General features: G+C 38.3%; 3 protein-coding genes across 3 annotated transcripts; 1 reads left to right on the top strand and 2 right to left on the bottom strand.

The window, feature by feature from the left end:
• Positions 1-6,097: 6,097 nt before the first annotated feature.
• Positions 6,098-7,066, top strand: LOC308258970 (olfactory receptor 52K2-like; the record flags this gene model as incomplete). Its single annotated transcript, XM_080689624.1, has 1 exon — positions 6,098-7,066. One exon carries the CDS (start codon positions 6,098-6,100, stop codon positions 7,064-7,066), a length of 969 nt encoding a protein of 322 aa, XP_080545750.1.
• Positions 7,067-16,821: 9,755 nt separating this feature from the next.
• On the bottom strand, positions 16,822-17,757 carry LOC308267764 (olfactory receptor 52E1-like; the record flags this gene model as incomplete). Its single annotated transcript, XM_080702674.1, has 1 exon — positions 16,822-17,757. One exon carries the CDS (start codon positions 17,755-17,757, stop codon positions 16,822-16,824), a length of 936 nt encoding a protein of 311 aa, XP_080558800.1.
• Positions 17,758-23,878: 6,121 nt separating this feature from the next.
• On the bottom strand, positions 23,879-24,814 carry LOC308267806 (olfactory receptor 52E1-like; the record flags this gene model as incomplete). Its single annotated transcript, XM_080702748.1, has 1 exon — positions 23,879-24,814. The coding sequence occupies one exon, from the start codon at positions 24,812-24,814 to the stop codon at positions 23,879-23,881; it is 936 nt and encodes a 311-aa protein (XP_080558874.1).
• Positions 24,815-25,165: the final 351 nt, after the last annotated feature.

Genomic DNA, 25,165 nt, shown 5'->3' with positions numbered 1-25,165 from the left:
AACATGGATAAACCTAAAAGATGTTATATGAAATTAAGTAATTCAGACAGGAAGACAAATACTACTACATCCAAAATGTGAAATCCAAAAAAAGCTGAACTCTTAAAAATAAGAGAGAAAAATTGGGGTTATAAAATGCTGGGGACATGTGGCAATGGAGAGATGGTAGTTAAGGATGAAAAATTTTAGTTAAACAAAAGTAATAAAAATATTTAAAAAATCATTTCTATATCATGGTGATTCTCATATTCAGATAGGTGAACTTCCTCTTCCTGTATCTGAGGGAAATATATTGATTCATTAACTTTGAACTCATAATAAACAACACTGCAATGTATTCCTGGATGAAGCTTACCTAATAAGCTTCCACTGAGCCGGGCGTGGTGGCCCACGTTTGTAATCCCAGCATTTGGGAAGATGAAACCCAAGGATCGCAGTTCGTGGACAGCCTCAGCTACTTAGTGAGGCCTCCGCAACTCAGTGAGACTCTGTTCCAAAATAAAGAGTACAAAATAGGGCAGGGGCGGTAGCTCAGAAGTCAAATCCCCTTGGTTTCCATGCCCAGACTTGTAATAATAATAATAATAATAATAATAATAATAATGTTCCAAAGCACTCAAGAACACTCAAGAACAATTTATACTACCTCATAGCAGGTCACTTTAAACATCGGGATGAGAGAGAGAAAGAGAGGGTGAGAGAGACTGAAAATACAGCCCAAAAAACACTAATTTTTTTTTTCTTGGTAATGAGGATGGAACCCAGGGGCATTCTGCCTTTGAGCTACAACAGCAGCCATATTTTTTATTCTTTATTTTTTGAAACAGGGTCTCACTGAGTTGCAAAAGACCACACTCAGTAGCTGAGGCTGTTTGCAAACCCGGATCCTCCTGTCTCAGCCTCCCAAACACTGGGATTACAAGTGTGTGCCACCAACCCGGCTATGAGCACCAAATTTGTCAGCTATTATTTTTTTTTTTTTCGCTGTGACGAAAATACTTGATGAGCACAATATAAAGAAAGAAAGATTGATTTTAGGGCTCAGGATTTCAGCAGTCATTCCAGGATCAGCAGCTTATGACTGGGCAGGAACAGCTTGGGGGCAGTCTTTAGGTATGGCAGAGGAGGGAACCCTGCACTCAGTTCATGACCGTGAGAATCAGAGAAAAGGAGAAGAATCAGCCAGAGACAGATATGGATATGGCCATGCCCCCAGTTGCCCATTTCCTCTATCCAGGTTTCACCTACAAAACTGGCTGTGTTGTCCGTCAGATGAGCTTTGGAGAACATTTTAAATCTCAACTATAGTAAGCACTGAAACTAGAATTCAGAGTCTTACCTTGTTTAGCCTCAGCAGAAAATACTCATGTCAGGAATTAAAACTTTTTGGCAGATTTTTGTATGTTGCAGAGGACTTTGAATGCCCTTCCATATTAAGTTGAGGCTACAGTTACATTTTAGGGACAAGATAAATTTATGTGGAATCCATGAATAATGAGTCTCAAAGATACGTATGTTATTTATATTAAATTTATACTTGAGGTATAAGTGAAGAATACGATTCCGAATAAAAACAAATTTCTATGTTCATCTCACTACCAATCTCTCTAGTGTGCCCAAGGAGGTGGAAGGAGGTAGGCAGGTGGGATGCAGAGAGTAAACAACAAGAGATGATATGTACTCATACTAATAAAGCACTTTGAACCTCATTACATTATATAGTTACAAGCCCCCCCAGGAAAAGTAATACGATTTTAGAGACAGTCTTGATAGGATTCCGTTGTCTAGGAAATCTATTTCTAGATTTAGAAATAGATTTATTTACTTCTAGAAATAAAGTCTCTAGATGACAGACTCTAGAAACCAATTTTCTTGTCGAAATTGAAGAATAGTGGAAGAGAAATAAAACAATAAGATGATAAAAATCTGAGTTAAAGTTAAACAAAATTGGTGATATTCACACAATAATATTTCAAAAATCATTCAAAGATCTTAAAGGAGTCTAAAATAGACAATAATAAGCATAAATGCAAAGGCTGAGAAGACTGCATGATTACAGTGGCCAAATTTTCAACACTAATGTTTAGATACAGTTCACTTTTCACCCAATTCACATTTTGGTTATTTCATATAATTAAATAATTTTTCCACAAAATGTATTGAGATGAATTATGAGAGGAATAATGTATAGGTTACAACACAAAACTTGTGATATAAAATTGTAAGCCCTAGTGTGATTTAAATATTCAAAATTTCACATTACAGAAGGTAAAAAGTAAAATCAGTCCTTATAGCCAGATGATATGAAATGTGTGAACATTTCTTCATATTTCTCTGTATTCAAAATAAAAAGATATTTAGATTAAACTTTTTTGTATCTATACAATACTTTTTTAAAGAGAAATACACTAAGTGATGTGTGAATGTATAAGTACACCACTTTAAATCTTATCATGAGGTAAATAATTACAATTCACCAGTAAAAGTATATAAAAAATAGAACCAGCAAATATAAAACTCTGCAGTCCTGCCAAGAGACAGGCTCCAGAGACAACTAAGAGATCACGCTCCTTTTCCCTTCCTGGATCCTCCTGTTACTAAGATGTGTTGACTTTTGAGCTATGAAAACTTATATATTGTTGGCTTTTAAATGCATAAAGTTTTTTCTGAACTCAAATCTTCAACTCCCAATGGCCTATTTCCCTGATGCTATGGGGAAGCCATTCTTACTTCCTGCCCATGGGAGCCTTTGGCACCTGGAAGCTGACTATAACTGAGCTCATTGAGAAAAGCTGAAAGTCCAGGGAGAACAGAGGGCTTGCTCATTCTGATGTACACAGAAGCCCTAGTGAGGCTGGAAAGCGCATAGTAACTCCCTGCATACTGAGCTAGGTGAGCCACTGTCACATAGGCTGCAGGACTCCACGCAGAACAGTCAGGCTCTGAAAATCAGGCCTGAGTAAGATTTCTTTGGACCACTGATCCCATGTAGATTTGGAGCGCCTGGAACAGACTTCATCTCTACAAGCAAAGGTATCTCTATTATGAGCTTGGGCTGAGCTGCAACTTTCTTTAAGAATACATTTATACTTGGGTTTTTCTGTGTATTTCAATACATCAGAAGAGATGAAGGAATGGATGGGAGGGAGATGTACCAGTGGATTTGCTGAACAAACCTTAGACATCTATGCTTTAGGAGCATTATTTCAACCTGCTCAAAGGACTCTGAAATACATTATGCTGTTTTATTTTTCAAAACCCTACAGAGTATGTAATACGTATTTTAAGATTTAATGTGAATATTAAACTTTGCAACCAGTAATTCCAATACTTGAAAAGCTGAGAAAAGAGGATCACAGGTTTGAAGACAGCCTCAACAGCTTAGTGAGATCCTCAGAAATTTGGTCAGACACTGTTTCAAAATAAAAAATAAAATAGAGCTGGGAGTGTATCTCAGAGGTAGAATGCCCCTGGGTTCAATTCCTGTTATTACACACACAGTTACTACACAAACACACATATACACACACATATACATACACACAACTTTGTAATTAATTCTTTCAAATTTTAGTTCATGAATTCAGAGTAAAAAAGGTTTGGCAAACAAATTGAACATTCTTTGCTTTTCTTATCTGTGTTTTCTTAGGTTATAGAGTCAGACAAGAAATAAATGCCAGCAGAATTAAATTTTGTTGGAGGCTGATCCCTTGGTATGTTTTAAATTTTAATGTCAGAAGCAGGAAACTGTTCGGAAAACCACAGGATTGGAGGATTCATGGAGACCATACTATCTTTATATGGATAGGCTTGTAGTGATTTAGAAATTATTTTAAATCTATATTAAGTTACCAGGAAAATGAAAGCAACCTCTCACCTTCTTTTTCTTTCCTCTTCATTCATTCATTGAAAAAATAAGTAGCCGGGCGTGGTGGCGCACGCTTGTAATCCCAGCACTTGGGAGGCCGAGACAGAAGGATCGCGCAGGTTCGAAGCCAGCCGCGCTGGCATAAGAGACCCTGTTTCCAAAAATAAAAAAGGTCTGGGAGTGTAGCCCAGAGGTAGAAGGGCTTCCAGGAACACCAGTACCACGAAAGAAAGAAAGGAAGGAAGGAAGAAAGAAAGAAAGAAAGAAAGAAAGAAAGAAAGAAAGAAAGAAAGAAAGAAAGAAAGAAGGAAAATAAATGAATAGACATCATTTTATCAAATAACAATTTGCAGAATAATAATAAGGAAAGATGTGAAGAAATATAAAATTTAATATGACAAAAGATAGAAGACAGGCAAGTATACCTACAATAGGGGCACCATGGATGTGTCAATGATAGTTCAAGGAAGCTAGAAAAATAATTTCAGAGCAGACAATATGTGAGTATTCAATTCCAGTAAAAAATATTAAATATTTGTATGTATGAAAACTATTATAGACAACAAAGACAAAGGATTTCTGCTATCACAGAATGAGAAAGCGGTCAGTCTGCTATGTGGAGAAACGTAATTCAAGTGATTAGAAAAATTCCTTAATACTTTATGAGACTTGAGAAGACACATTTTACTGTAATGTATTCTCCAACGAATATAATTCAAAGCCTGCATATGCTTGCCCTAATCAGGTTATAATCAAATAGTGCTAATCACAAGAATAGCACACAATTCTGTGGCTGGTTGAGTGTCATAAAAGAACAATAATTTTCTCTTTGTGGGGGGATTGAAACCAGGGTCATTCTATATCCAAGCTACATCCCCAGCCCTACTTTTTATTCTTTATTTTTTTTATTTTTATTGGTGTATTGTAGTCATATATCTTAATAGAGCCCAAGATGGTTGAAGCATACATGCACATATCACCCAATTAGCCATGACCCAGTTCTACCTCATGCCCTCTCCCTCCCTCCTTCTCACGTTTGGCTTAGTGATTGACTTTGATATATTTGTTAAAGTACATCATGAACATTAGAGAATTTCCCTCTTGCCCCTGTCATCCCCTCAGTTAGGTCGCCTTATTTGCTCATCTATAGTCTCTCCTTCTTCATCTAGAGTTCCTCCTGTGACCCATTTTCTCCCTAGCTCTCATATATTAGAGAGAGCATTTGACTTATTTTTTGTGCCTGGCTAATCTCACTTAGTATAACAGGGTCTCAGTAAGTTGTGGAGACTTCACTAATTTGCTAAGGCTGGCCACAAACCTGTGATTCTCCTGTCTCAGCCTTCCAAGTACTGGGATTATAAGCATGCGCCACCACGCTAGGCTGATTTGCTCATTTTTCTGCAAACTGTCTCAGTCTATCACTCAACATGAGTCTCCAACAGGTGTGCATAAGTCTTCTTCTGGTCATTCTACACTTAACATATTTTCCTACAGTGATTTTCTTATCTCAAAGCTATACCTGTCAATGGATATGCTCTTAAACTATTGTGGCTAAAGCGTAATAATAATAAATTATTATTGTTCAAAACCTCCAGGTAGTCCTCCTTTCTCACCCTTATAGTTGCACACATTTTACTTCTTCTAACCTGAGACTCATACATTCTTTAGTTTTCAACTGCTGTTAATTTTTCCTCAAAGAAAAAACATAGGATTTTCATATATTTAACTCTGGATATTGGCACTTAAATATTTTTCTCATTTAGTATCTATACATCTACAATACTGCAAATTACAATTTCAAACATCAATGCAAATACTGATGTCAACTTTTGTGGGGGGCTCTATTTCTTTCTTTGCCTTTATTGGTGCATTATAGTCTTACATCATAATGTAAATCATGTTGCAATATCAACTTTTTTGGTATGTTATTGTTCTCTGTGTGGTTAGGGAGATTCACAGGGCTCAGGTCATCTCAATAAGGAGAGTCAGATGTTCCTTGCACTGCATGGTATGAATACTGTATATATCTTCATAGGCATAGAAATGCCCAAACAAAATTGCACCTGTATCTGTGCAATGATGAAATGATTGCTATATAAACATTCATAGGTATGGTATTTATTCATAGGTATAGAATTTATAAAACCACAATCTCCTGCATTTTGGCTTTCTATTTCAAAATTGCAAAATTGGTAAATTATTACTTTGTTTCCTTTAGAGGAGTCATTCATGAAGAAGAAGCTAAAACATCTCAGCCTTGGTATGTCAACATACAATAAAACCGATGTCCATCCATCAGCCTTCATTCTTATTGGCATTCCTGGGTTGGAGGCTGCCCACATCTGGATCTCCATCCCTTTTTGCATGGTCTACCTTTTAGACCTGCTAGGAAACTGTTCACTTTTGTTTATCATCAAGACAGATCCCAGCCTCCACGAGCCTATGTACCTCTTCCTCTGCATGTTGGCTGTGGCTGACCTTGTTGTGTGCACTACAGCGGTTCCCAAACTTCTCAGCCTCTTCTGGTTCAATGATGGAGAGATTCCTCTGGAAGCCTGCCTTACACAAATATTCCTGATTCATTCTTGTTCCACCATGGAGTCTGGCTTCCTTCTGGCCATGGCTTTTGACCGTTATGTAGCCATTTGTAATCCCTTAAGGCATTCAGCTATTCTGACCCATTCTGTCATTGGGGCAATCGGCCTAGCTATTGTGCTCCGTGGAACAACACTTCTCAGTCCTCATCCTTTCCTGCTTCGCTGGCTTCCCTACTGCAGAACCAACATAATCTCCCACACCTACTGTGAGTTCATGGCCCTCATCAAGATTTCCTGTGCTGAGACCAGAATCCGCAGAGCCTACAGCCTCGCTGTTGCCTTCCTCACTGGGGGTGTGGACTTGGTGTTGATCATTTGCTCCTATGTGCTCATACTCCACACTGTCTTCCACCTCCCATCCAAGGATGCCAGACTCAAGACCTTGGGCACCTGTGTCTCCCATGTCTGTGTCATCTTAGTGTTCTATACTCCAGCTTTCTTCTCTTTTCTCACTCACAGGTTTGGGCACCGAGTAGCTCCCCATGTCCACATATTTGTGGCCAATATTTATCTCCTTGTCCCACCCATGGCAAATCCCATTATTTATGGAGTAAGGACCAAGAGGATACGAGACAGGTTCCTTAAATTTTTCAGTGCTTGACAGCCTCTGAATTGTATTTCTTGCATAATATCTTAATAAAACACTATACTACTTATAGAACATATGATTTCTTTATTAAAATATGGTTTTAAAGATCAGATGACCAAGTGTTTTATCTGTAGTAACTTATTCAAAAATAATTCTGTGTTTAAACACATATAACTATAAGTTACCAATGTATATAAAATATTTTCTAAAGAAAGATTTAGGATTTGAGATTTCTCTAAAATTGAATCTTATTTTCTACTCAGTAATTATTATTTGAATCTAATGAACATGTCTCTTGGAGTATATTTAAGACTTCCATACGTTTAATGGTCACTTGCATATCTTCTGTGAAGTGTCTATTTAGTTAACTTGCCTTTTTTTTTTTTTTTTTTTTTTTTGGTGGTGCTGGGGTTCCTGGAAGCCCTTCTACCTCCCGGCTACACTCCCAGACCTATTTTATTTTTTGGAAATAGGGTCTCCTAAGCAAGCACGGCTGGCTTCGAACCTGTGCCATCCTCTTGTCTCCGCCTCCCAAGCGCGGGGATTACAAGCGTGCGCCACCACGCCTGGCTTAACTTGCCCATTTTTTGATTGGGTTCTTTATTTTCTTAGCATTGATTTTCTTGAGTTTTCTGTAGATTCTATATATTAATCCACTATCAGAAGAAAATCTGGCAATAATCTACTCCCATTCTTTTAGCTCTCTCTTGAGGTTCTTCATCGTTTTCTTTGCTGCAGAGGAGTTCTTAATGTTAATGCAATACCATGTATTAATCCTCATCTTAATTTCTTGTGACTTTGGGGATCTTGTTGAGGAAGATTTTACCCAGGCCTATAAGTCGGAATGTTAGTCTTATGCTATCTTCAAGTAACTCTTAAGTCTCTGATCTAATTTCTATGTCTTTGATTCATCTTAAATTGACTTTTATACAGGGTAAGAAAGTGAGGTTTAATTCCATTTCTTTGCATATTGATAACCAGTTTTACCAACACCATTTGTTTAAAATATATTATTTCAGTGTATGTTTTCGGTTCCTTTGTCAAAAATCAATTGGCTGTAAGTGGTGTATGTGTCCATTTTTGTGCCAATACCATGTTGTTTTCATCTCTATGGTTCGATAGTATAGTTTGAAGTCAGGTATTGTGATGCCTCCTGCGTGATTATTATTGGTGAGAACTAGTTTAGCTATTCTGAGTTTTTTGTTGTTCATGTGAATTTAAGGACTGATTTTTCTATCTGTGAACAATATACATGATATTTAATGAGATTGCCTTGAATCTGTAGGTCACTATTCAAAGAAATGTAAATCAAAACTTGCCTGAGATTTCACCTAACCCATTCTACTTGGGATTATGTGAAATCATTACAACACAAACAATAATAAATGCTGGTGAGAATGTGGAAAAGTAGGAACTTTGATAAATTGTTGGTGGGATTGCAAATTTGTGCAACCACTTTGGAGAATAGTGTGAAAGGTCTTCATAAGAATGGAAATGAACCTACTATATGACTCAGCTATACCACTCTTGGATATGTATCCAAGAGAATTAAACCAAACTACCATAGTAAAGAATACAGAGCTGCACAATTCATTATTATAATATTATTATTATATTATTATTATTATATTATTAATATAATTATTATATAATAATATTATTAATATTATTAATTTAACCCATTAACAGATAAATGGGTTAAAATTATGAGATATTCACACAATAGAATTCCACTGAGCCACAAAGAAGAACAATTATGTCATTTAGAGGAAAATGGATGAAACTGGCGAATATTTTGCTAAGTGAGATTAATCAGTCACAAAACATGAAAGGTCAGATGTTCTTTCTCATATGAGGAGGCTAGGGAAAAAATGGGACACAGCAGGGACTCAAGACAAAGGAGAAGAAATCTTAGATGAGTAAAGAAGGGCACATAACTGAAGGAGATGGGAGGAGGGAAGAGAAAAATACCTCAATGGATATGAGGTACATATACAAACTTATCAAAGTCAAACACTGTGCTGAGCACTGGAAGGGGAGGAGGGAGAGAAAAAAGGATGAGAGCTGAGGAAGGCTCAATGGGTGTTATGTACATCCATGTTTCTACCACCCTGAACTTAATAAAATGTACGATTACAATGCACTAATAAAGAATACTAAAAAATAAATGACTTTATAAAACTTTATAAAAAGGATTTTCAATTATTATAAATATCTGAATGTTGTCATTATGGAAAACATGAGTCTAAAGATACTTGGAGATATGTTTTATTTTTTTTATTAAAATATTTTTTAATTTATTTTTATTGGTGCATTGTAATCATATATCACATTGGAATACAAGACTTGAGAGGATATACAAGCATACATCATCCAATTAGCCCTCATCCACTCCCCATACCATTCCCTTCCCCTCCCTCAATCCCATGCTTGTTTGATGATTAACTTTGATACATTTGTTTATGTACCTCCTGAGTTTTAAAGAGGCTCCAACCTCCCCTATTCCATACCCTCTGATTGGTCACCTTAATTGCTTCACTATAGGGCCCTTTCTATACCTCGACCTCTTCCTGTTGCCCCTTTCCTCCTAGTTATTAGGGGAAGCATCTGTTTTTTATTTTCTGCGATATTTCTCTGTGCATGCCGCGTTGCAAGTACTGATCCCACACTTGATGGCCCCAGTAGTGGCCTGCCTACCCGGTGGACTGATCCAGACCTCACTGGCTCAAGCACCGGCCTTGCCTCGTGGGAGGCCCTGATTCTGGCCTTGCCGGTCCCCACACCGGCCTAACCCCTCGGCAGGCTCCAGTCCCAGCCTCGGAGGCCCCAGCACCAGCCTTGCCTCACGGCAGGCTCCGATCCCGGCCTCGCTGGCCCTGGCACCGGCCTACCCTCTCAGCAGCCTCCGAGGCCGGGATCGGAGCCTGCCAAGGGGCTAGGCTGGTGCCAGGGCCAACTGCCGGCATCAGAGCCTGCTGTGAGGCAAGGCCGGTGCTGAGGCCTCTGAGGCTGGGATCGGAGCCTGCCAAAGGATTAGGCTGGTGCGAGGGTCAGCAAGGTTGGGATTGGAGCCTGCCATGAGGCAAGGCTGGGCTGGGGCCTCTGGAGATATGGTTTATAGTAAAGCAGAATGCTCTGAAAAAATCTCACTTTGAATTATTTTTTCTTGAGTCTTTTTTTTTTTTAATATTGAGTCTCATTATATTCCCAAGCTGCTCTCAACACCTCCTAAGTACTGGTACATGCTACTATTTCTGGCTCCTGAGACCTTATGATAACACCTTTCGTTATTTCTAAGATGATTTTTTTTAGTTTTCTGAGATTTTTTTCTCAATTACTGCCCTACCTCCCTTTTTTTGAGAGAATCTGACCTTATCATTCATTATGATATATGACATGAAGACCAATTAAATTTGCTCTCTATATCATTTCTCTATCAAAAAGTCTTAATTCCCTGTTATAATTAAAATAGTTTTCATCTTTAAAATCTTAATGTTTAGAAATATTAATACCATGTGATTTTCTCTGGTAAAGAATATTAAATTGGAGCTTACATACAATATTACTGGCCATTTGAATTATATGACTGTGTATTTTATATTCTCATGATATTTTTATTAACATCGAATATTTTTAGAAATGCACTCAGTATTCTGAGTATAGCTATACCAAGATTATCAAAATGAATAAAATACTTACATATATTTCCCATCATCCTACTTTATGATGTTCATAATGTTGTTCAAGTTCATCTTAGCAGCCTTTTTAATTAGTGTATATAAAAGTCATGATAATCAATAAGACAGATGGCATTCCAAGTTGAACTCTTTCTCAAAATGTTACAGTCTCAAAATCAATTAAAACAAAAAAACCTATGAGAAATCTTTTAAAGAAAAACAGAAGAGAAATTTTCTTCAATGCTGGGGATTGAACTCAGGTCCCTGTACACACTAGGCAAGCACTTTACAGCTGAGCCACATTCCCAGCCCAACAAAAGAGAAATTTAAAACCAATATGACATAAGATCACAGGTCTTTGCTTGGCTTTTCTCTTATTTACAAGTTTTATTTCTTCACCACTAACCTTTTTTAAGCTAAACATCCTTATTTCTCAAGGACATAAATTAACACTTATTTAATGGTAATCTATAAGTTTATTTTTCCTGTTATCTGTTCCTTAAACATTTTTCATTATTTCACCTTTTTTGTCAGTACTAGGGATTGAACCCAAGGTACTCTACTACTAGATGCATCCTCAGTCTAATTATGTATTTATGCGTGTATTTTTTGGGGGGTGGTACTGGGATTCCTGGAAGCCCTTCTACTTCCAGGCTACACTCCCATACCTATTTTATATATTTTTTTTATTTTTTGAAACAGGGTCTCTTATGCCAACGTGGCTGGCTTTGAACCTGCGTGATCCTCCTATCTCTGCCTCCCAAGCACGGAGATTACAAGCATGCGCCACCACGCCCGGCTTTTGTATGTGTTTATTTATTTATTCTTTTTGAAACAAGTTCTCACTCAATTGAGCAGGTGGTCTTGAACTTGCAATTCTCCTGCCTCAGCTTTCCAAGTCACTAAGATTATAAAATTATACTTTTGGAGCTACTAGTTCATTTTTTCCAGTTTTTATAATTTGCTAGTCTTTTAAAGTCAATATCCCACTTCCCTGGAATATATTATTCCTTTAAAAAGTCTGTTGCTGAGCAAATTGTCGTTCATAGTTAGGTAATTATCTTCTCTGTTATTCGATCTTTTCCTATCATTTGGTATTTTGTTGTTTCACATTGAGTAAGTAATGAGATTGAGACCCCATAAGACTATATGCTCCATGAATCAGTCCAAATATAATTCTACAGAAGACTATACTATAGTGAGGGTAGTGTTCTGTTACTCCTGTTTTTAAAGTTCTGCAAGTGACTTTTATAGACAGAGAAAATTGAGTGACAGCTATACAAATGAAGACACAGAGCAATTTATTTACCAGAAAAATAGTTTAATCAAGTACTTCACCCCTTGAGACAGAAATGTGAGGATAATTGACATTTATTAGCCATTTCCTAGGTTCTAAGCTCTTTACCATGTATTTTGGATACCTAATTCTCACAATACTTTTATAAATAACTATCAGACACCCAAATAAATAAATAAATAAATAAATAAATAAATAAACCTGATAAATAGCTCAGCAGACTCCTATTTTTAACTGGCCAGTGAATAGAGCAGTTAGGATTTGAAGTCCATCTGCCTGAGAAGTCATACTTTTCTTATAATCTCACAATGATTTCATATATAGCCACGTCTCACTGCATAGGGCTCTCAGAGACAAAGCTCCCCAAATCTCTCTGTCAAAATTGGTAGTTTCTCCTTCCATTCTCCCAAACTACCCTTGGTTTAAACCTTTTTTGAAACTGTTTATTGATCAGAATTCATTGTGGATAGAGAGATTCCTACTGCAAGGTTTAGAGTCAGATTCAGACTCTCAGTGGTGGTGCACATAGAAAATAAACCTTTTTTTTTTTTTTTTTTTTTTTTTACTATTTGGTTCCTGAAAAGATAGAATAGAAGCATAGAGCTGTGAGTTCTAGACAGTATCATTCTTATTGATGAACGATATTGTGAAGCACTTGGTTTGGTTTGAGAAACAGTGAAAAACTCATTAAAACTTAGAGTTAATCATGCATTCCTCATTGGAACAGGAAGATTTACTGCTGAGAGGAGTCTGGAGGAACACAGGACTTTTTATTTTTTTTAAGGAAGATTCATTGACAGGGAATGGAGGGGAGAAGTTCTTAATTAAACACAGTCAGTATATTCTTTCTAAATTTTTAAGTTTGTGAGCATGTTTAGCTAGCATAAAATGAATAAAAGTATGGAGAAAGGATTAGCTTTACAATACTAGAGCATAAGAGCCTAAGTCAGGCATGGTGGCACTGGTAGCAAACACCTATCATCCCAGTATTTGGGAATCTTACATGGGAAGATTGTAAGTTTGAGGTCAGACTCAGCAACCTAGTGAGCATCTTGTTTCAAAATTTAAAAACTGAAATAGGACTGAGGGTATATCTCAGAAGTAAAACACCCCTGGGTTCTAGCTCCCATAAACACACACACACACACACACACACACACACACACACACACACACACACGCCGCCGCGCTCCTCTGTGCTGCACTGGGGTTCTTATTGCGCTTGGAACAGCAGATCCTTCTCTACATGGTGAGGCTGTGGGCCTCCGCTCTTGGAGGGGAGATAAAATCTATTGCTGCTGAGTTCTCGATCCCACAACCTCTTCAAAATACACATACTGACTTATCTTATTAAAAAAAAAAATATTCGAGAGGGGCTAAGATGGCGACGGCAGCAGCCAGGATTCAGGAGATGCAGACAAATCCTATCCAATTCACCTGGAACTTTGGGGAAAAAATCCCCATGAAGGAGGACTGCTCCTGATGCACATGCTGAAGAATTCTGGACATCATACACCCTATCATGTAAGGAAGGAGCTCAGCGGAGAACCAGGAGGAAGGCGGCGGGTTGGGGTGGGGGCAGTGGTGGTGGCAGCAGCGGCAGCCAAGGCTAGTATTTGGGAGAGGCAGAGATCTGATCCAACCCACCCTGATTTTCTGAAGAAATTGCCCCAAAGGTAGAATGCTACCACCGTGCATGCTCAGGAATTTTGGACAACATGCAGTGTGGGAAAAGTGTTTCGGAGAGAATTGAGATGGTGGAGGCAGTAGCAATGGCGACGGCCAGTATTCAGGAGAGGCAGAGATCTGATTCAATCCACCTTGATCTTTTGAAGAAATTGCCCCAAAGGTAAAATGCTACCACCGTGCACGCCCGGGAATTTGGGACAACATGCTGTGTGAATAAGGTGCTTGGAAGAGAACCAAGATGGCTGTGGCAGCGGCAGCAGTGGTCAGTATTTGGTACAGGCAGAGATTCAATCCAATCCACCTCATGATTGTAAAGAAATATCCTCAAAGGTATACTGCTACTGCCGCACATGATTGGGAATTCTGGAAAACAAACTGTGTGGGAAAGGTGTTCAGGAGATAACTGAGATGGCAGTGATGCCAGCGTCAGTGGTGGTGACCAGAATTTGGAGGGGCAGACAGATCCAGTTCACTCCACCTTGAACTTTTGAGGAAATCTCCCCAAAAGTTGACTGCTCCTGCCACACATGCTCGAGAATTCTGGACAACATGCTAAGTGGTAAAAGGGTTTGGGGGGTTTCAGAGGGAGCCCTGCATAGCCAGGATGGGCTGCCATACTGCTTGTTCTGGGAGTCATCAGCCCTCTTGGCCACCTCGCTCCTCTGTGCAGAGCAGGAGGCCAGGATGCACATGGAGCAGCAGAGCCTGCTCTCCGAATTGAAGCTGTGGACCTCTGCCTTTGGAGGGAAGATAAAATTCATTGCCACTAGGTATTTGGGGTCCCAGCTTTCACAAAAGACATGTACAGCTCTCTCATATTAAAAAAAAAAAATCGAAGAACACCGTGTGTGGTGGCACACGCTTGTAATCCCCGGGCTTGGGATGTGGAGACAGGAGGATCATGCAGGTTCTAGTCCAGCCTAGCTGGCTTAAGAGACCCTGTTTCCAAATAAAAATATTTTAAAAAATAGGTCTCCGGGAATAGAGCCCAGAGGTAGAAGGGTTTCCAGGAACCCCAGTACCACCAAAAAAAAAAAAAAAAGGAAGAAAAAAGGGAACATTTGTAGACAACCTGCTCATAGTGACAGAGACCAGAGACCAATGCACAGCAAGACAGCAAGGCCAGTGCCCGGGCCTCTGAGCCCAGGATAGGAGCCTGCCAGGCGGCTAGGCTGCGGCTGGGGCCAGCGAGGCCTGGATAGGAGCCTGCCATGAGGCAAGGCTTGTGCTGGGCACTCTGAGGCCGGGATTGGAGCCTTTCAGGAGGCAAGGCTGGTGCTGGGGCCTCCGAGGCCAGGATCGGAGCCTGCTGAGGGGTGAGGCTGGTGCCAGGGCCAGCAAGGCTGGGATCAGAGCCTACCATGTGGTGAGGCCATAGCTCAAACCAGGAGGCCGGGATAGAAGTTTGCCTTAAGGCAAGGCTGGTGCTGGGGCCTCCAACATCGGGATCAGAGTTTGCCATGAGGCAAGGCCGGTGCTGGAGTCAGTGAGGCCAGAATCAGAGTCTGCCGGGTGGCCAGGCCAGTGACGAGGCGAACTTACAATGCGGCATACACAGATAAATATCACAGAAAATAAAAAATCAGATGCTTTTCCTAATATGCAAAAACTAGGAAGAAATGGGTAATAGGAAATCCAGTGGAAGAAAGGGCCCTATACAGAGGCAATTAAGGTGACCAATCAGAGGGGATGGAATGGGGGAAGATGGAATTTCTTAAACACATGATGTATGTAAACAAATATATCAAGTTAACCACTAAATCAAGCATGGAATTGAGGAAGGGGGAGGGGGGGATGGGGATTAGATAAAGGCTAACTGGATGATGTGTACTTGGATATCCTCACAAGTCTTGTATTCCATTGTGATGTTTGATTACCAAAAATATATTAAAAAAAATTGTTTGTGTAAAGGTAAAGAAATACAAAGAGCACTCTTGAAGATAATATCTCTTTATACTGAAATAAGCAGGGCATGGTGGCGCACACTTGTAATCCCAGCAATGGGAGGCTGAGACTGGAGAATCACGGTTCGTGGACAGCCTCATCTACTTAGATTAGAGTCCCTCTGCAACTCAGTGAGATCTGGTTTCAAAATAAAAAAAATTTTTAAAAAAGGGCAGGGGCTATATCTCAGAGGTCGAATGCCCCTGGGTTCCATCCCCAGACCCGCAAAAAAAAAAAAAAATTATACTGAAATAGATATTTGGATTTCAAACCTCTGAGAGTTCCTACAACCTGAGATGTCCTATTATTTCATCTACTAGGTAAAAAATACAATCCATCTTTAAAAATTAAAAGACAGCAAATTTACCAAAATTATTGTATTTACAATTCTGTTTATGGTGGAAGACTTCTCACATGATTATCATATTCCAATAACATCATTTTTTATCATTTGACATTAAAACATCAAGGTAGAAATGCATTCTTTTTGGCAGTGACTTTGGGTATATGAAAAATGTTTCATTAGTTTCTAGTTTGGCCAGCAGTAATCAGAATGCCCTGGTATTTTGTTTAAAGATAAAATATGAAGGTCTATAGTCTATCATTTGTCTTTTGTTTGTTTGCTTGCTTATAAGTGTGTTTTTCATTTTTCTCTAAGCTGACTGTTACTGCATTGGCTCAGTAATAGGGAAGCAGGACAGTGTTGGTTTTCTTCAACATTACATTAGAAAGCTGATAATTTATAAACAATGGAAAGATAAAATACTCTATTTGTGTACATAAATTGGGTTTAAATTTCATATCTGAGTTGAGGAAGAAGAATGAACAGGCTAAAAACTACCATTAGGAGTCCTCCACTATGATCCACCTAACTTTCCAAATGTATTTTTCCATTTTGAAAATTAAAATTGAATACCACACCTTTCTTAAATGTGATTCTCTTTCTAGTACAGACATTGAATCTAGGAATGCTGTGCCAATGAGCTATATACCCCTACCCATTTTATTTTCATTTTGAGACTAACTCTATCTTAACTCTCCAGGGCTGGACTTAAATTTGCAAATCTTGTGCCTCAGCCTCTCCAGTGGCTTTGATCACAGGCATGTGCCATCATGCCTGGTTTTAAATGTTTAACATTCATAAACATCAGAGCTATGTTTTATTTCCTGGAAAACATTTTCAGCACCTGATCTCTAATCTGCTTGGTTCTGACTCCATAGATGACAGGGTTGAGAGCAGGTGGAATGACTACATAGAAATTGGCTAGAAGGATGTGGATGTAGCGTGGTATGTTCCTGCCAAACCTGTGGGTCATGAATGAAAAAAAAGCAGGAGTGTAGAATGTCAACATGACACACACATGAGAGCCACAGGTGCTAAGCGCCTTGATTCGGGCATCCTGAGAGGAGAGTCGAAATACAGCCTGAAGGATGTGGACATAGGAAATGACAATGGCTATGATGTCACACACGAGGATAGAAATGGCACATAAGCCATAGATGATATTGACTCTGATGCTGGCACAGGACAAGCGGGCAATGCCCATGTGCTCACAGTAAGTGTGCGGGATGATTTGATGTCCACAAAATGGTAATCGGAGGATGAGCAGAACAAAGGGGATGGCAATAAACAAGGGCCTCAGCAGGATTATCCATGCAATGAGGAGTATTACCTTGTTTGTCAGCACCAATGTGTAGCGAAGAGGGTTACAGATGGCCACATAGCGATCATAGGCCATGGCCACAAGCACAGCCGACTCCATGCCAGTGTACAGGTGGATGAAGAACATCTGAATGAGGCAGCCCTCAAAGGAGATCTCTCTCAGGTTGAACCAGAAGATGGAAAGCATCTTGGGGATGGTTGACGTGGACAGGCCCAGGTCAATGGATGACAAAATGGCCAGAAAGTAGAACATGGGCTGGTGGAGACTATGCTCAGTCCAAATGACATAAAGGATGCATATATTCCCAAGTACCGCTGTCAGGAACACAGCAAAGAAGGGAAAACCAATCCAGAGATGCATGTTTTCCAGTCCAGGGATTCCCAGGAGGAGGAAAAAGTTGGGATGAAACAGGGTGGTATTGATTGAGGCCATCTTTCTGAACCCTCCTAACTAAAACATATGAGAGGCCCAGTGCCTCTCATTCACAAGAACAAGTGGGTCTCATCCACATTTATTGTACAGTAAAAAAAGTTAGGAAATTAAAGAAAACACTATTATTTTTACCCATAATGCAACATCACAGAATTCTGAAATCACATTATATTTAATGGTAAAATTTGCCCTCAAAATTTCAGTTTAGTTGATTACATCTATTCAATTAAATTCAATATTTCTATTCACAAACTTTGATTATTTGAAGTGTACTTTTCAAATTGTCATCTAAAACTGATTGTAAAAGAACAAAAGAAGTATTTCTTTCCCAGTGGTATTTAAACTAAGTAGTTTAAAATTGTTATTTTACAATTATGGAAGTCAACAATTTCAACTATTAATATTTTAATAAGATAAAATCATGTCCTTGCTACTTTAGATACACAAAAGATTCTCTTGGATTTTTAAGTATTATTTTATAGAATAATTTTTAATTTATAACTATATATTTGGTGTGTAAAAAGTAGGGATATAATTAAACTTGATGAAAATCATTATGCATATACATGGACTACATTTTTGAACCATGCCATAATAATTCCATCTTAAAAGAAACCATTAGTGCAGCAAACAATAAAATTGCAAGACAATTTTGAAAATGTTTAGATAGCTTATTGTTTAATCTCCCCAAACCATTTCCCACCCCATAGTTTTCTGATCACTCTTTATTTGTACCAATAATTCTGCCCTGAGATTTTATTAATGAAGCCACAATAAACCACATATGATGATAATACTCTTACTCTGAATCTTCTTACAACAGAATATATATGTCTTTCTTCATTTCTGACTGATGGTAGGCCTTTCAGCTTTTAAGTGTCTTCTCAATGATACTGTCAAGAAAAAATATATATTTGCAAACATGCACATATATAGCAATCAATGTTTAAACTTATAAGATAATATGCAGTTGTAAGGTAGAATTAAATACTTTACATATGACATTTATTGATACTAAAACTATCATTTTGTGGCTATACCAAATTATTGTTGGTATATTTAACCATCATATTGCTAAGCACACTGTGATCAAGAGTGATCAAGCTCTTGTCTCCATATTTATATGGGTCGGTGTGTATATGTGCATGTTTATGTTTTAAAAATTTGCATTGGAGTTTGGTTTTTGGACACATTCCTTAAAAAATATTGGAAGGAAATATGTGTTCATAGATATAGAAAAGAGTTAGCAAATTTGAGTTCAGATAATAATGTAAAGGCAAACAAATTACTAGAGTGAGTGACTAGAGGAACATTTCCAAGAAAGAAAAAATAAATATTTATAAAACTGTCCCTAATTTGAGCAGAGACTACTATATGCAAGAAATTGTGTTTTAACTGAGGAAGCTTAGAGAAAGATGAAGCAGCTTTACATCTATAATAATATTTATTCTCTTTGCTTGGTATCTAACTTAACATAGCCAGAGCTTTGTGTATAAAATAATGTGTTATTTAGAAACAGACACTAAGATTGAATTCAAGTTCTATTGTTCATTGCCAGTGATTGTCTTTTTTGTCATTGTTGTTTTCTGTAATACTGGGGATTGAACCCAGGAACATTCTGCCTCTACGCTACACCTCTAGTCCTTTTTTTAAATGTTGTGTTTTTAAATAGAATCTCAAGAGGTTGCTGAAAGTTTCTCAAAGTTGCTGAAGCTAGTCTCAAACCTGTGATCCTTCTTTCTCAGACTCCCTAGTAATTACATTACAGGGGTGCACAATAATATCTGTGATCGCCTTTTGAGGAGTTAAGGAAAATGATTTTCCCTCTCTGGATCCAAAATTTCTCATTATGAACTGAAACTCTAAGATGCTTACACTGGATGATTGTTTTAGAAGATAAGCCTGATCCAATATGGGTAATCACAAAAAAGCACAATTTTATTTATAGGGTATCTTAGTCTTAAGAAAATCACAAAGTAAAACGCTTTAGTGAAGTTGTTTGTGATATAACTCAGTTTGTCAGGTAATCCTTAATAAGTGTTAGTAGACATTAAATTATAATCTTTATCTGTAAATAAATATACTAGTAGCCTTTGTTATATTTGTAATCCAAGGCAGCTGATTATTCTTATCATTAGACATTTACACAAAAATTATGTTACATACTAGGAGATTGTACCATTGAAAAATGATTAACACTACCTTAAAATTGGGGAAAAGTAGCAAGCATATTGGTTGTGTTTAACTAGGTTGTAACTGGTGAAGGATACTTTTTGAATTGTCTAAGATAAGTTCAATTATTGTGTTTTCCCCAAATCAAACAAAGGTTTGGGTTGGAGCCATTAATCCAACTTTAAATTCATTTTATAAGAAAATGTAGGAGAAATAACTGTGAGAAATTGTCAGAAAACATAAAGAAAACGAGCCTATATATATATCAGTAAATAGACATGCTCCAGGTCATGAAGAACTGTGTTACACAGATAGAACAGCAGAGGCGTGGAATGAGGCACAAGCTGCACACAGAGGTTCTCTATGACTGTACAGGAAAAATGCAGGCAGCAGTTGCTTAAGTGCACATAGGATTATACCAATACATTCTTTACAGTCAGCGTTTTTACCCTTTCCCACGATCAAAAGGTTTTCATTTCTTCCCACTTTTACATCACCTATAGCTCTGTTTTGCTGTGCTCAGGCAGGCACAGATAAGAATTGTTCTAAAATGTTACCCACCAGCTGGATATACCTGGAGCTGTTAGCATGTCTCTTACAGCATTCTCCTGGACTCCATCTGCTGGGGAGGCAGGTGTTTTAATACTGTGGTCATAACATCGAGAGGGAGACCTTTGGGAACACCCTGAGACAGTGAGGACCACAAAGCTCTGAGCTCAGAATTAACCCTTTTGTGTGACATTAAAAGGCAGGAAAATCATAGGTTTGAGACCAGCCTCAGCAATATAGACGACACTCAGCAACCTAGCAAGAACCCGTTTCTAAAGATAAAAAAGATAGGGGTAGAGGTTGTAGGTAGAATTCCCCTGGATTCCATCCCCTAAAAAAATAAATAAATATAAATTAACAAATAGTATAGAAAAGCACATTGCTCTAGTAGTTTGATAAATTGATTCTTGTATGTACATATTCATTTTTACATTAATGACATGATGTTAGGTTAGTAATATCTAGTACTTATATGGTGCTTATATTTGACTAATCTCTTCAGGATGCTTTTCTTTTTTATGTATTTATTGGTGCCCTGTAGTCATACATGTGAATGGAGTATAAGATGGTAGAGGCATACATGCACACACCATGCATTTAGCCCTTCCCCAGTTGCCAACCCATTCCCTCACCTCTCCCTCCTCAGTTGGGTAGCCTTATTTGCTCAACTATGGTATCTCTTTCTCCTTTAAAATCTTCATACAGCGATTCTTATGGAAACTTGACAAGATATGTAGCATTTAAATGCTCATTTTACAAATAAGAAAACTTAGGCAAGAGAAGAGTAGTTGGCTATAGTTAAGGCAGAGCCTATATTTGAACTTACAGAATCCCCACTTAGGTGTTTCTGCTTAGATGTCCAAAAAGATAACATTAGACTGGGGACAGGTTAAGTCTGCAAAAGCATTCTTCAGGGGGCCTGAGTAGAGGGGAAGAGCAGGCAGGGAATGAAGGTAACTGCACCTCACTCAGTTACTTCTCCTTTCTCTCTACTGAGGAACAAAAGTCTCCAGCCACTGGGGGTGAGTGCCTATGCACTCATTCATGCTGCAAAAAAACAGAAGTGAAGCCTGTAGCCATGGCGGGAGGCGAGACCGTCAGATGCCTCCCACAGCTGGCAAAGGGCAGAGTTGTTGGGAAGGCTCCACCTCTATCACCCAGAAACACAGCCCCTACCTAACCTGGACTGAACAGATAATGGAATATCCCCCAGCTTTCACCACTGGACAAGTGGGGATGAGGTAGCAATGATCTGCTGAGAGAGAGAGCATGGGGACCAGTGTTATCTGTGACTCGGGAACACAGAGAACACCTAAAGCTGATAGTGCAGGAGACACAGAGGAAGCCTTTCTGACTAACCAGCCCACACCCAACACACAAAGTACTACCAAAGGCACATAAAGGCTGTGATACAGCTACTGCAGACTTGCATAGCAAGGAGCAGAAATGGATGACCAAAATGGCCATTTATTCGCTACAGAAACCTAATCTGTAGTTAGAAACCAAACAAAATCTCCAAGTCCAGATGGTGACACTGGAGAATAAAAGCAAAAATGTTCAAGGATGACATGTCAATTATATACAAATTGGGAGAAATAATACATTTTTATGGTTTTGAACCCAGAACCATACTACCACTGAGTTACACTCACAGTCCTTTGAATCAGGGTCTCGCCAAATTTTGGAGGATCTCACTGAGTTGCTGAGGCTATCCTTAAACCTGTGATCCACATGTCTTAGCCTCCCAAATACTGGAATTATAATCATGTGCACCATGCCAGTGCAAAATAACATTTCAAACTCACTCAAGATGTAATTGGAGCAATTAAATTTAGAATAAATAGATAAGAGGTGATTTTTATCTCACATCAGGGGTCTAGGAAAAGCTACTTGTGCTCATAATCACACAGCATAACTCATGGATTTTTTCCAAACAATTTCAAGTTCAGTATGTAGTGTTAATTAACACAAAATTCCTCTAAGAATTTTTGACATCATAGCTTCTAACAGTGTTTTTTTCTAAAGTACATTTTACAAAATATGAGTGCCATGGGATGGTCTATGAAGAGAGCAGCCTTGAAGTTAATCTCCCCTTAAATTTAATTTAAATGGATATTTGTGATTTAACAGTTCTGAGAGGTTCTACAACAACAGTGTTGCCAAAAGTTTGTTTTTCCAGGATTTCACAAACACATTTTCCCTTGATTTCTTTACTAATACAATATCAGTGTCACATGGACCTACATAACATTGAGTGATATTTGTGGAACATTAATACAAAATTTTAAAAACATAGGTAGTGCTAGGCTTAGAACATCCCTGGGGCTTTTGACATTTTATAAGAGTGATTTTTTTCTAAAAGTGGTTAAAAAAGACACATAGATAAAACTCTAAAAGAATAGATTGTTGGCAAAGAGGTATGAAGAGCTCTCTTGAACTTGATTTCCCTTTAAATTAGATTGAAATAGATATTTGGATTTCAAACCTCTCTGAGTTTCTACAACCTGAGAGGTCCTATAAATTCATCCACAAAGTAAACAATACAATCCATCTTTAAAAATAACCAAAATTAACCAAAAAATTAACCAAAATTATTGTGTTTACAATTCCATTTATGATGGAAGTCTTTTCACATGATTATGATATTCATATAGCATTATTTTTAATCATTTGATATTAAAATACCAAAGTAAAAGATTTTCTTTTTTGACAGTGAATGTATATGGAAAGTGTTTCAGTAAATTTTAGTTTGGCCAGCATTAGTTGAAATGCCCTGGTATTTTGATTAAAGATAAAATACTAAATCCTATAGCATGTCTGTTTTTCTTTCTTTCTTTCTTTTTCTTTCTTTCTTTTTCCTTACTTATGAATGAATTTTCTCTTGCTTTCTCTGTTACCTGTAATTGCAATGGCTCAGTCATATGAAAGCAGCCCAAAGTGTTCGTTTCCTTCAACATTAGAAACATGAATAATTTATAAACAACTTAAAAGTATAAAATATTCTACTTATATACATGAATAGGGCTCAAATTTTCATTTCTGAGTTGAGGAAGAAGACTGAACAGGCCAAAAACTACCATTGGCAGTTGTCCCCTATTATCATCCTGCTAACTTTTCAAATGTGTTCTTTCCAATTTAGACATCAAAAATAATTTCCACACCTTTCTTAAATATTATTCTCTTTTGGGTACAAACAATTAAAACTAGGAATACTATACCATGGAGCAACAACACTACCCATTTTATCTTTTATTTTGAGACAAAGTTTAACTGAGCTGACAAAGACTGAGCTCAAACTTGCAAATCTTGTGCCTCAGCCTCTCCAGTGGCTTTGATCACAGGCATGTGCCATCATGCCTGGTTTTAAATGTTTAACATTCATAAACATCAGAGCTATGTTTTATTTCCTGGAAAACATTTTCAGCACCTGATCTCTAATCTGCTTGGTTCTGACTCCATAGATGACAGGGTTGAGAGCAGGTGGAATGACTACATAGAAATTGGCTAGAAGAATGTGGATGTAGCGTGGTATGTTCCTGCCAAACCTGTGGGTCATGAATGAAAAAAAAGCAGGAGTGTAGAATGTCAACATGACACACACATGAGAGCCACAGGTGCTAAGCGCCTTGATTCGGGCATCCTGAGAGGAGAGTCGAAATACAGCCTGAAGGATGTGGACATAGGAAATGACAATGGCTATGATGTCACACACGAGGATAGAAATGGCACATAAGCCATAGATGATATTGACTCTGATGCTGGCACAGGACAAGCGGGCAATGCCCATGTGCTCACAGTAAGTGTGCGGGATGATTTGATGTCCACAAAATGGTAATCGGAGGATGAGCAGAACAAAGGGGATGGCAAAGGACAAAGGTCTCAGCAGGATTATCCACGCGATGAGAAGTACTACCTTGTTTGTCAGCACCAATGTGTAGCGAAGAGGGTTACAGATAGCCACATAGCGATCATAGGCCATGGCCACAAGCACAGCCGACTCCATGCCAGTGTACAGGTGTATGAAGAACATCTGAATGAGGCAGCCCTCAAAGGAGATCTCTCTCAGGTTGAACCAGAAGATGGAAAGCATCTTGGGGATGGTTGACGTGGACAGGCCCAGGTCAATGGATGACAAAATGGCCAGAAAGTAGAACATGGGCTGGTGGAGACTATGCTCAGTCCAAATGACATAAAGGATGCATATATTCCCAAGTACCGCTGTCAGGAACACAGCAAAGAAGGGAAAACCAATCCAGACATGCATGTTTTCCAGTCCAGGGATTCCCAGGAGGAGGAAAGAGTTGGGATGAAACAGGGTGGTATTGATTGAGGCCATCTTTCTGAAACCTCCTAACTAAAACATATGAGAGGCCCAGTGCCTCTCATTCACAAGAACAAGTGGGTCTCATCCACATTTATTGTACAGTAAAAAAGTTAGGAAATAAAACACTATTATTTTTACCCATAATGCAACATCACAGAATTCTGAAATCACATTATATTCAATGGTAAATTTTGCCCTCAAGATTTCAGTTTAGTTGATTATATCTATTCAATTAAATTCAATATTTCAGTTCAACAAACATTGATTTCTTGAAGTGTACTTTTCAAGTTGTAATCTAAACCTTACTGTAAAAGCAGAACAAGAGGTTTCTTTTCTACAAGAACTTAAGTTTAAAGTAAATGG

The sequence above is a fragment of the Muscardinus avellanarius genome (genome assembly GCF_963383645.1).
Source record: "Muscardinus avellanarius genome assembly, chromosome: 1".
Lineage (NCBI taxonomy): Eukaryota > Metazoa > Chordata > Mammalia > Rodentia > Gliridae > Muscardinus > Muscardinus avellanarius.
The sequence above is the reverse complement of the archived record's forward strand: the minus strand, read 5'-3'. Positions and strand labels throughout refer to the sequence as shown.